General features: G+C 36.7%; 1 protein-coding gene across 1 annotated transcript in view; it reads left to right on the forward strand.

Annotated features, from left to right (window-relative positions):
• The window catches only part of PALD1 (phosphatase domain containing paladin 1), a gene marked incomplete in the record, with an annotated part of 1459376 nt that overhangs the window by 1253703 nt on the left and 193010 nt on the right, over positions 1-12663 (forward strand). The window contains 1 exon segment of the mRNA XM_044056896.1: positions 549-704. Coding sequence (XP_043912831.1) covers positions 549-704 — 156 coding nt within the window.

The raw sequence follows: 12663 nt of genomic DNA on the forward strand, positions 1-12663 counted from the left end.
TAGATAGTTGGGGTATGGTACTATGGTGCTCATGATGCAGTAGATATTTGGGAGGATGGTACTATGGTGCTCATGCTGCAGTACATATTTGTGGTATGGTACTCATGCTGCAGTACATATTCGGGGTACTGTACTGCAGACTTCATTAGAAGAGCTGTACTAGCTGGTGCTGATGTTTCACACATTGGCAAACTAGATGCGAGACAGATTGTTTATTCATATAGCACTACTTTCAAGGATACTGGGAGTTATTGCTAGATAATTCATATAGCACTAATGTACGTTTTATCATTTCATTTGTTATGGGAAATGTCCTGGGTCCGTTGTGTAATGGGCATTACTCTGTAGGTCCTCCAGGTCAACAAAACATAAGTAAAATAGAAATAAATGCATAAATTCAGACCCCTCTAAGAGATAGAGTAAACATGTATTTGTGCTCAAGTTTTTCTTCCAAGCTGTTTGTCATAATTTATTTGTTCCTTGCAAGCTGTTTTTAATTACCTTGTCTAAGCTTCACCAGCTTATGATACATTTTTATCTTATTTCAGATGAAAACTGCAAAAACCGCAAAAGAGACAGAGTTATTACAGCTGAGAAGCCTTCAGTATCTTGAACGATATATTTACTTCATTCTGTTTAACACTTACTTACATCTGGAAAAGAAAGACTCTTGGCAGCGACCGTTCAGTGTCTGGATGTACGAGGTAAGAAATTTTAGCATTCTGAAATAACATGCAGATATTTTGAAACTCAAGTTCAAAGTAATTTATTTTTTGTCATCATTTTAAACATCACCTAAGCCACATCTGACATTGCTTAGAGGCTTGTGAGAGTCTCATTGCTGTAGAGCATACATGAAAGTAAATATTTGCTGTGAGAATTGACAAGAGGTGGTGGCCAAAGTGAAACAGGGAATCATGGGCAATCGGCAGAACTAAACAAGTGGGGTTCATTGTCGGGGATAGCTAATGCCAGAGTGAGTTAAGACATGGTATTTGTAAAAGTCAGACAAGGGAGGAGTAGAAGAGGAAAAGAAGGGGGAAGACCAAAAGAGGACGAGAAGAGATAGACAATAAGAAAGATATTGGGATGGGAGGCAAGGAAATGATAAAATGATGCACTGATGAGTAAATGAATCTGGGAAATGTAGGCACAGCTGAAGGAACAGAAACATAATGAGATGTTGCAGAGGTGGGAAAGGTGAAATGTAATCCAAAAGAGGAGAAGCTAAACAGTAATGACTTATCAATTTAGAGCAGAATGAGGCAGGAGTCCATGAGCACGAGGGGAGGGGAGGAATGATCTATATACTTCATCGAGCAAAAGACAAATAAAACAGTAAACACATATGGACAATGTTCTGCAGACTCTGAGCATGAAACAGTATTTGCAATAATGTCAGCACTGCTGAACCAGATATTGAGAAGAGGCAGGTCATAAAATGAGCTATTGAAGTCATAGTGTATATCAATGCAGAAATTAACTGTTATCCTTTCTATAAACAATTAATAGGTAAGTAAAAGAGCAGCACTATTGCATTGCGCTGCAGTTATAATTCCTCTTTCTGTGAGGGTATTCTTTCAAATTTGCCTCAAAAGTTATTCTTTCAGGAGTGTACTTCAGGTTGTAAGGGAGTCTGTTAATTTTGCTGTCATTTCTGGAAAATCTGGAATCTCCTATATATCTGTTTGTACTGGGAATGTTGACCAACTACTCTGCTGATATTCTAATCTGGCAGGTAATGTGTTGCCTTTTGCTGGTGCCAATCTAAGATGCGCATTTCAAATGATATTGATTTAATCACGATGTTCAGTTTGCTCATTAGTGCAATTAAGCTGTTAAAATATGTTAGAAAAATATTGAAATAAACAAGTAAATAAAATGCATTTACTTGTTCAATTTAATGATTTTTCTTACTACATGTTTTACGTTTTTCTTTCCTTTGACAGATCCAGGAAGCCACTGTCTAATCTGTCAATATAAAGGTATTTCTTTCCTCATTAGCATGAGTGCTGTCAGACAAGTGAGTATTTAGTTAAATGAAGCCATTCCTGTATGAGGGTAAAATTCCTGAGTGCAGTTAAATGGATAGGAGGGTGGCTTTGTTCTTTAACTCATTCACATGTACCAGCACTCAGTTAATAAGGTAAGAAATATCAATATGTTAGCTGGATGGACAGGAATTGCCTGCAGCTGTAAATCATAGCCAAATTAGATGGCAGGAAAAAATCTTTCAACATGAACATGTAAAGCAAGTTTTTGCCTTACTTTTCAAATGTTCACATTTAGTCTGCTTAACTGTGGCAAAGAAAAGCACATATTCTTTTAGACTACTTGGTAAGAATAATGCACCGTGAAGTCTTCCTTTAACATGCTGTAGGTATTGAGAAAAGACGGCCCACACAAGTAGCACTGAAGGGTAAAGTGGATCACATTGCAGAAAATTGTGTAAGTGCAAGAGTCTAAGGTCAGTCTGTATGTTTGTGATGGCAGTATTTGCAATCGGAGACTTAGGGCTGGCTTTGAAAACCACTTTACAGTCTAAAGAACTAACGCTATATGTTTTTCATTAATGGATTTGAGTACAGTTATGGGCCAGTTAAATCTTGATTACTTTAATGTTTCTCAAGCTGAACTTGTGTTTAAATTGTTTGGATTCAGTAGAGTTCTTAATTATTTACTCGTGGCTAAGAAATAAGTTAACAGCTTAGTAAACAGGAAGAATAGTAAAACTACTGCACTTATTCCCAGTCCGTGTCAAAAGTAATATTCATTTAAATAATGTGAGATCTTTTTTCAAAGTTGCAGCTGATGCTATAACCTTACCCCATCTATATTATAAATAGGTTAATACAAGAATCCTGTTTCATCCTTTAGAGAAAGTCATACTTTATTCCACTCCACAAAGGTGGGAACTCAATTGAATTATCAAACTTTAAACCTATTTGTTGTTACCAGTGTCTAAAATTGTAGACAAAAATATATTTATAAACAGAAGCATAGCTGGTACAACCAACCCCCCTGAGCCGGTATTATGAACCCAGCACCCCACCCCTCTTCGAGTGAAAAGCAAAAAACAAAAAGTGCTCAGTTAGATCTGTAGCCCCACTTCCCAGCTCTTCGAAAAAGAAAAAAAAAAGATTGTTCCTTTTACTGGTGTACCAACTAGGTGAACAAAGAACTGCTCACAGTAGCCTCCGCTTCAGCAGGTAGTTTATTGAAGTAAAGTAAAAACAAACTATAAACAAACTCTCCAGTATAAAGCGCTTTTCATCCTGTAAAATTACCGGACTTCTTCAGATACAAAAATACATTTTGAATAGTCCCTTTTTTATATAAACATCTCAACAGTCATCTGATGTGTTGAATTAATTGATTGCAGTTGACCCTTACTGTGCATGTCAATAAAATAGCCAAGAAGTAAGGTCCATTAGCTCTTTTAAATTTTATTTTATTTATTTTATTTTACATTTGTTGACCGGGCTAGTCTATCTGGATATATGTCCATTTTCAGTAGAGGCCTGGGGAGAAAAGCACCAGTAATTATTACAAGGTTTAAGAAAGCGTTACAATAGAAGTTATAACAAATATAATGCTAACAGTAAACCAAATAGTATTTTTTTTTTCAGGAAATTGTAAATTACAGTCTTAAAACCAAAAAATACATAAACTACAACCTACGTGATGTGCATATCACAATAAACATTACAATACCAAGAATCAAAACATAAATTTTTGTAAGAAGAATGCTAAAGTGTAATGAGAGGTAAAGAAAGTCTGAAAGGGGTGTAGGGAGAAAAAATAGGGAAGAAGAAAAGTAAAGAAAAGAAACAGAGTTTTAGATTCCTTTTAAAAAGTGGGAGAGAAGTCAGAGATGAGATATCCGAGGGTAGTTTATTCCATATTTTTTCAACAGAGTTTGAGAACAGACAGTCACCTGCAGAGTTATTGGATATGGTTGTTTTGATCAATAGTTTGTTTGAAGAGTGTAGATGTTTCTGATCATAATAAAGTGCGATGTGGCTAGAGAGTATTGGAGTTTTGGGGGGGTTGGTACAGGGTTTTGTGGGCTATTACGAGTTGTTGAAGTTTGAGCTGATTAGGAAGTTTTAGCCAACCTAGTTGTTTTAGGTTCAGGCAGTGATGGGTTCTAAAAGGGGATCCTGTAGCAAATCTAGCAATATTATTGTAAGATGTTACTAGTTTATTGAGGTTTTTTTTGATAGATTAGTGTATATGGGGGAAGCATAGAGTAAAGTAGAGATTAGGTGAGTTCTGGCTAACGTAGTTCTTGCAAGTGGAGTAAGAAAGGGTTTGATTCTGTATAGGGTTCCTATTTTTTTGTTCACTGATTTTATTGTAGTGTTGATATGATTGTCAAAGTTTAGATTGTTGTCTATTGTTATTCCTAATAATTTTGTGGTAGCGTTAGGAGAAATGATAGTACCATTATTGGAACTGATAGTGAAGTGTAAGGGGATGTGCTTTTGGGTTGGTGAGAAGAGAAGCAGTTTAGTTTTCTTGGGGTTAAGTAGTAGGCAGCAATGAGAGAACCATTGTTCTACAGTGTTAAAGGCTTTTTGGGTAAGAGACTGGAGTTCTGTTTGAGAGGTAGATGTGCAGATAATAGTAGAATCGTCTGCATATTGAATACAGATCATATTTGGGATAGCTGATTGCAGGTCGTTGATAAAGATAGAAAAAAGAAGTGGGCCTAAGATAGAGCCTTGTGGCACCCCTGGAGAGATGGGAAGATGATCAGATAGTGAATTTTTCCAGAGTGCCGCCTGCTGTCGGTTTTCTAGGTAAGATTTAAACCAAGTTATGGAAGGAGGATCAAGTGAAAGAGAAGTCAGAATGTGCAGAAGTAGTTGGTGGTTAACCATGTCAAAGGCTTTAGATAAGTCGATGAAGAGTGCAGATGAAAGACTATTTTTGTTGCGATTAAAATTGATGGAGTTTGTAAATGAGAGCAGTGCAGTGGTGGTACTGTGGGAAGGTCTAAAACCATGCTGACAATTAGCAAGTAGGTTTTGTAGAAGGTGGTTTAGTAGTTGTTTATCGATACATTTTTCCATAATTTTAGCAATAGGGGATAGTAGTGCTATGGGACGATAGTTAGAGAAATCATTAGAGTTTCCTCCTTTATGTAGTGGGATGATATGAGATATCTTCCAGATTGAAGGGTTAGTGCCTTCATTAATAGATCTGTTTATCAGAATAGAAATGGAATAGGCAATGGCTTTAGCTCCTATTTGCAGGAACTCAGCAGGAAGTTTGTCTGCGGAGGGGGTGGTAGGTTTAAGTTTTTGGAGTAAGGATGAGATAAAGGAAGTAGAAATTGGTAGTAGATGAAATGAAGGGGGGTGGATTTGCAGAAGATGGAAGTAGCTTAGAGGTATCAGGAGATAGGTGACTAGCAAGAGTTTGAATAGTATTTGTGACGAAAGAGATGAAGACATTAGCTGTTTGTGTGGGATTGTCCGGGTTAGAGTCTTGTGGCTCGGGTGTGATAGATTGGCCTGGGGATAGAAGGTTAATGCTGGTCCAGAATTTTTTAGGTTCCTTGTTGTATGTTTGTTGTAGATGAAGGTAGTAGTTATTTTTGTCTGTCAGGATGGCTTTTTCTGTGCTGTTTCTACATTCTCTAAAGGTTTGATGGTCGGCCAGGTTCTTAGTAGTACGCCATTTTGCCCAGGATTTGTTTCTGATAATGATTTTTTGTCTAGTATTGTTGGTCAGCCAGGGGGCTGGTTTGGCTTTGGTTCTGATAGTGCGAATTGGTGCGTGCTGGTCAAGAATAGCTAAGAATGTGGTACTGAAGTACTGTACTGCATCATTAAGAGGGAGAAATTTTAGAGGAGACCAATTACATTGTCTCAGTTCTGTTTGAAAACATTCTGAGTTAAATTGCCTTTTTGAACGTAATGTTCTGAATGTGTTTGGAAAAATTAGATTGGTTTTATGTCTAATAATATAAGTTAAAAAGTGGTCACTTAGATCGTCTGGAAGTGAGCCAGTTTTATATGTTTGTTGGGGGGGGGGTGTTAGTAAGTATCCAGTCTAAAGTGGTGTCCTTGTTATTGATTTTATTAGTTCTGGTAGGGCAGGTAATTAGTTGTGTGAAGCCATGAAGGTTTATGTGGGAGGTGGGGTTTGAATTATTACAGGAGTTCCAATTAATATTTAGGTCACCTAAGATTAATGTTTCTTGTGGGAGGTTAGTGGAGAGCCAACTAAGGATGCACTCGAGCATTAATGTTATTTCCTGGGGGAAGATATATACAAATTATATATATGGCTTTGCTTTTGTTGACTTGAAGTTTAGAGCAAATTATTTCGCCACTTTTGACTAGGGGAAGGTTCAGATTTATAGTGCTGATTTATAGGTAGGTTTTATAGAGAATTGCTACACCTCCCCCCTTTTTTGTAGAGCGGTCAAGTCTAATGATGTCATACCCAGGTGGGGAAAGTTCGTTGTCTTTAATGATAGGTTTTAGCCATGTTTCTGATAGGCATAGGATGTCAAATTGGTTGACATCTAGGAGGTCATGGACTTGAGAAATTTTATTACAAATACTACGTATGTTGAGATGGGCTATAGTGAGTGAATTTGTAGATTTGGTAGGTAGTGTAGTCCTAGTTATGCCATTATTGTAGTTTCCTATGGTCTGGGTATGGTGTGGGCCAGGGTTTTTTTAAAAATACATTTAATTACACTGGCCTCCCATGCCACTTAAAAATAACAGAATTGATGTAGGAAAATTATTATAAACAACCCATCTATTCCTAAAAATATAAGTCAATGTTAGTATTAATATATTAAAATGTTAAATTGTTAAAACTTGAGAAAGTGTATACATATATGTACAACACCTTATTTTACATAATGTTTATGTGGCCAGTTGTTCTCTCATTCATCCTCACATTTCACACTAAAAATATGTATGTAAACATAGGTAAGTAAGTCCCCCTTCACCTACTTATACGTTCCAATTTCAAAACCCAAGCTAGGGAATATATTTCATTAATCCCTGGATATTGACAGGGGTCCAATCTAAGTGGCCACATAAGTTCACGCTCTTCTAGCAGCAAACTTAGTGGTCCCCCTCTATAGTTGTCATGTGTTGGTACTTGGTCTATGACTCTAAATTAAAAAAAAATGAAGGGGTATTCACTACAGTGTTTAGCTAAGGCATTCTCTAGTCCATATTTGTCGTTAGCATACACATGTTCATAAATGCGTTCCCTCAATTTACTATCAGTTTTTCCGATGTAAAAAACTGTACACCCCTGGCACTGTGTAAAGTACACTATAGACTTAGAGTTACAGTTGTATTTCAGTCTGGTTGTGTAATTCCTGCCCCTTACTTTGAACTTTTGCCCTATGTCAATATATTTGCAATACCTACATGACTCACAATGGAACATACCTGGGTTCCTACTGATCATTGACACATGACCCTCAATCCAGTTTTTAAGGTTTCTGTAGGTAATCAGTGGTCTATCTCCTACTTTGTCCATTATGTCTCTATCAGTGAGCCGTTCTCTGTTCGAATTTGGAGTTTTGTTTCTTTTTGAAGTACCAACTAGGTGGCCAGTTACAAGACAGAACTCCCCACTCCCTGCCCCAGTCATTCAAGTCCTGTTTCTGTGCCCTGCCCCCAGCCCTCCAACATAATTTCCATAATTTCTTCTTTTAAACTGTAGCAAAGTGTTCGCTTCAAATGTAGCAGTTGCTACAGTTTATACCCTGCCCACATGGAGTGCTACAGTGCTCATGTGCTAGTTTAAAAAAAAGTTGTTTTTTTTAAACTGTAGCAAACTGCTTGCTATAAATGTAGCAAACAGTTGCTGATGCCCTGCCTGCATGGAGCAAGTATTATGTTTTAGTCTACTGTAGCAAACTGCTTGTTACAGTTTATACCCTGTCTGCCTGGAGATCTGCAACACTCTGGTTTTAAGTAAAACATTTTCTTTTAAACTGTAGCAAATTGTTTGCTACAGTTTAGAACACACATGGAAGGCTACAGCTGTCAGGTTTCACCACAAATGCAATACCAGTTTTAAAAGCCAGTACTGCATTAAATAAAGATCAGGATTGGCTGATTGCACCCCTAACACTTTTTTGCACCTGGGGCAGTTGCCCCACTGTGCTCCACCCCAGCTAAACTATTACTGATAAACAAGTACTCCACTACCTGCTCCAGGAAGAAACCTTCACTCCTACACAACAGGACTTTTGTAATGGCCACAGAGCCAAACTCTGCCTTAATAACCTTCACAAGCACAATCAGAAAGGCAGGGACAGTGGCAAACCTATCTCCTTTTTTTCTTTGACTTGTTGAAAACCTTTGACATTGCCTTACATATCAACCTTCCGCAGCAAATATCTTCTCTACGCCTATCACAGGCTACTCTCCATTTTTTTCAGTCGCTATTTATCCAACAGATATCTGTGTGTAAAATTGCATAACATTCACTCTCTCCCTTCTTGCCAGTTACTATCAGGGTATCCCAAGGCTCTTTTCTTGGCCCTCTCATCTTCAATGTTTTTGTTAAAAATTGATGATTAAACCCTTACAGTATTTGCTCCAGAGACCACTAATGCCATCTTCAACAAATCACAGAAAAAGCTTTTTCCATCATGAAAATGTGGCTCTGCAGTGCACAACTATGCAAAACAAGTTACTCCATTTATTCCCTAAATCCCACACACAAGATAAAACCAACTTTATAATCACCTAATTTGATAAAACAGAACTTATTCCATACAGTATTAGGGATGTGAATAGATGACAACCTTAAATTTGATCTCCACATGCAACACACACACACACACACACACACACACACACACACACACACACACACACACACACACACACACACTAGGAATAGTGTACCAAGCGCAAAACAAAAAACCCTGTCTTGCTAACACTACAAAAACATCACTGACTACTATCTACAAGTAAAAACACAAAATCGCTGTTACCCAAAGGTCTGCTCCAAAGAAATATGAAAGATAGATGAATGAAGTAACACACTGGAGTCTGACCACCACAATAAATGGAATAATTTATTTCGGACAAGCGCTTTCACGTGTATCAAACACGCTTCTTCAGATCCTTAACAAAAGTGTTCTGCTGAGCTGTGCTTATATATACACACTGAGTCATTTCTCTTTAATTAAATAATACACTTGATCAATCATTCAATTAAACAAATGAAACAATTTAAAATAATTTAAAACCTTTGCAGCAAGAGCAGCATCAAGCTCCAGATAAAGCAACCTTATATTTTTTGCTCAATAAGATTGTATGAGAAGTTTGCATAAAAACATGACATGAACCATCATAGAAAACGCCCTAAAAAAGCTCCTAACTATGATTTATGTTAAAACACATACATTTATTATAGTCCGGTATAAAGCAAAGTATGATTTATATAATAGTCTCAAGGTTAGTATATGGAATCAAGTACCTTAACCATGGAATAAAACAGGTACTAAAACTTGCGAGCATATACAGAATACTAACGCTGACAAGTTACTATCAACAAATACATTCTATCCAATGAGAAACCATATATTCTGTATATAAATCACATAGAAATATATCTTTGAACCAAAAAATGTAACTCATACGAATATAAAAACTATAAAAAACTGTCGTATGAGGAACACAACCATTGAAATCAACGATCATGTGGTGTAAAACATTGGAACAACTATAAATATAAATATAAAAATATAAAAAACGTATATTTGTTGAACCCTCTAAAAATGGAATGAGCAACCTTCTCATGCTATAATAAATAAAGTGCTTGTGCATATAAATAATATAAAAACGCAGTCGACTTAAGAAACAATTCGGAACTTATATGGGTTAACACAATATACCTGAAAAACAGGTTCGGAGCATAAATAGTTGAAGTTCAATATGTACAAATCAACAAATATATGATAAAAATCTAGACAACTGACTGCAAGCATGAGTATGAACGAACATACAAATTAGTAAATGTAAAAAGCTGTAATACAAAGTCAAAGAAATTCGATAGACAAGCATATACTAACATATGTAAATGCAAAACCTTGCCCATATTATAGAATAACTTGTAAACATGTTATAAATTCATAAACATGTGTATAGAAATATTCATAGTATATGAGTATAAGTTTGAATATCTATACATGTCTATTCAAAATGACTGTAAAAATAGCTGTACCAGTCAGAGCTTCAGCATAACATTCATGAATAACTAACGTATAAACGGATGAATAAATGTATAAATGAATAACAGGTGGTGGAATGAATTGATTAACTGAAAGAATAAGAACAATAAAATCTAAAATAAAATCTAATATTCAAGAATCAATTGTAAAATGTAATGGAGTGTATGAAAAATATAAATGCATCTTTAAGAAATATTGTACCAAGCGCAAAAAAAAAAAAAGTGCAAACAAAAAACCCTGTCTTGCTAACACCACAAAAACATCACTGACTACTATCTACCTCTTAGCACTCTTGTATGGGAGTTCTTGTATGGGAGGAACAGTTCTCATTAATTGTCAATCTAAGAATGAAACTAGAACAACAAAATTGCAAAATGCACTGCTAACATATATAGAATCTACCATTGCTGTGCCCTAAAACAGTTACATTGGCTTGAATTACCCCATCTCACATTTAATCTGCTACTTATGATCAGTAACATGACAAACAAACCTTATTTATGCCCAGCACTAAGTAACCTTCTCCACAACTACTATCCCAACAGATCACTACACCTATACAATCAAAACACTTCCCTTTCTCCAGCTGAGACATCTGCAGGAAGTTCTCTTTGCCAGATCCTGGATTTCACTCCCACTTCCCCTGAGAGCTGTATCTAAGCTCCACACATTTGAATCTACAGTAAAATAATTTCTAGTTGAATCCTGGCTTTGTTCCTACTCAAGTCCTGGCTAAACACTTTCTATATTCTCGTTCAGTTCCACCAGCAAACCCCATGAACAAAAACTTGAATCCCTCTACTTAACATGATATACAGACCTTCTTGTATTCATGTTTGTAAATATTGACTCCATTTTATATTAGTCATCTCCACTGGTGCAACATCTGCACTTAAAACATGCGCGCACACACACACACACACACACACACACACACACACACACACACACACACACACACACACACACACACACACACGTACGTACGTCTCCACTCGTAACAACCACTCCTGAGTTTGTTATTTAACCTATCCAGCATTTCCTTATTACTTCCTTGTCTCCACTCTATCAGTTTCTCTTTTACATCTCCTCTACTTTCCTCTTCATGGCTTCACCAGTCTCTTCAATATACACCATGTGTGTCATTCTTCTTCAGTGTTATGTCACTGCCAGTTAATCATTCTCTTATTTTTACTATAGCAACTGTGTTATTCTGTTTGTATATTTTTGCAGCAAATAGCTGTCTTCAGATTTGTACAACAGCTACAGTGAATTGATGGTATTACTTATTCATCCTTCATGTGACATATGTTTGTGATTACCTTAATATTGTCTTTACTTGAGCTTTTCTCCCTGGACCTCTGCTAATAGGCCCCATTGTCCAGTTAGACTTCCCAGTAAACAAATGTCAATAAATAAATATATTTTTAGGTACTTTGTGGGGACAAATGTTGGTATATTTGGAAGGTATTGTCTTTGGTTTAGGTCTTTATAACATTTCATTTGGCAGACTGAATTTGATTTTATATGAATACCAATTCTGTTCCATATAAGCCTACTTTTCTTAGTTTCTTTCAGAGTTATGCATACATTTCATCACCAAAACCACTTCCTGCTTACAAACGTAGTCGTCTTCCATTATTTTGTATTTGCAAATCATGATTAAGACTTGTGTATCATGCATTTGCTGTTTTTCGTCACATGTGATGTGCTCCAGCAGTAATCATATTTACTTAAAAAACTACAGTTTAAACATAATTGCAACCACACAAATAATTCTGGTGTGGAATTACTGTGGATGGGAATTTTTAACACTCAGAAAACTCAAGACAATTACTTCACTTGAAAGCATTAGTCAGAGTAAAGACAGTGCAGTCTTTAAAACATTTTAGTTTACGATTCACATTTTTTCAGTAGAACAAGAACCAACATAGGGTTGTGACAAGAAACAGCTGTCTGTCAAACCTGATCCTTTTTTGACTGAGTTACCATGGACTGTCAACAGAAACTGTCTACTTGACTTTCAGGGCCTTGAACATGGTCTTCTACTGCTAATTGCTAGGACTACTGAACGGTGAGGTGGGATAAGATCAAGATTAAGAATATGGATTTGAGGCATGGATGACCAGTATGGCTGAGGATAAGTGTCAAAGACAAGGAAAGAGACTTGTGGATTTACTGCAGCACTGTATTCATGTCAGATATACAGAGAGAAAGATCAGCCTCTTCAGAGGTGACATGAATGCAGTTGTAGCAGCCGAGGATGGGGCTATGTGTGTATGAGGGCATAGTTTAAGGACATATTTGGAAAGATCGCCCAGGTGGGATTGGGTTAGAAGGTGTCTGCTGAGTTTCATTGCAGACATATGTACTGTACATGGGCCACAAGGTGCGAAATATCAGTTGGGGGAGCCACAAGGTGCGAA

The sequence above is a fragment of the Protopterus annectens genome, chromosome 14.part0, assembly GCF_019279795.1.
Source record: "Protopterus annectens isolate FY-2018-M chromosome 14.part0, PAN1.0, whole genome shotgun sequence".
Taxonomy (NCBI): Eukaryota; Metazoa; Chordata; order Ceratodontiformes; family Protopteridae; genus Protopterus; species Protopterus annectens.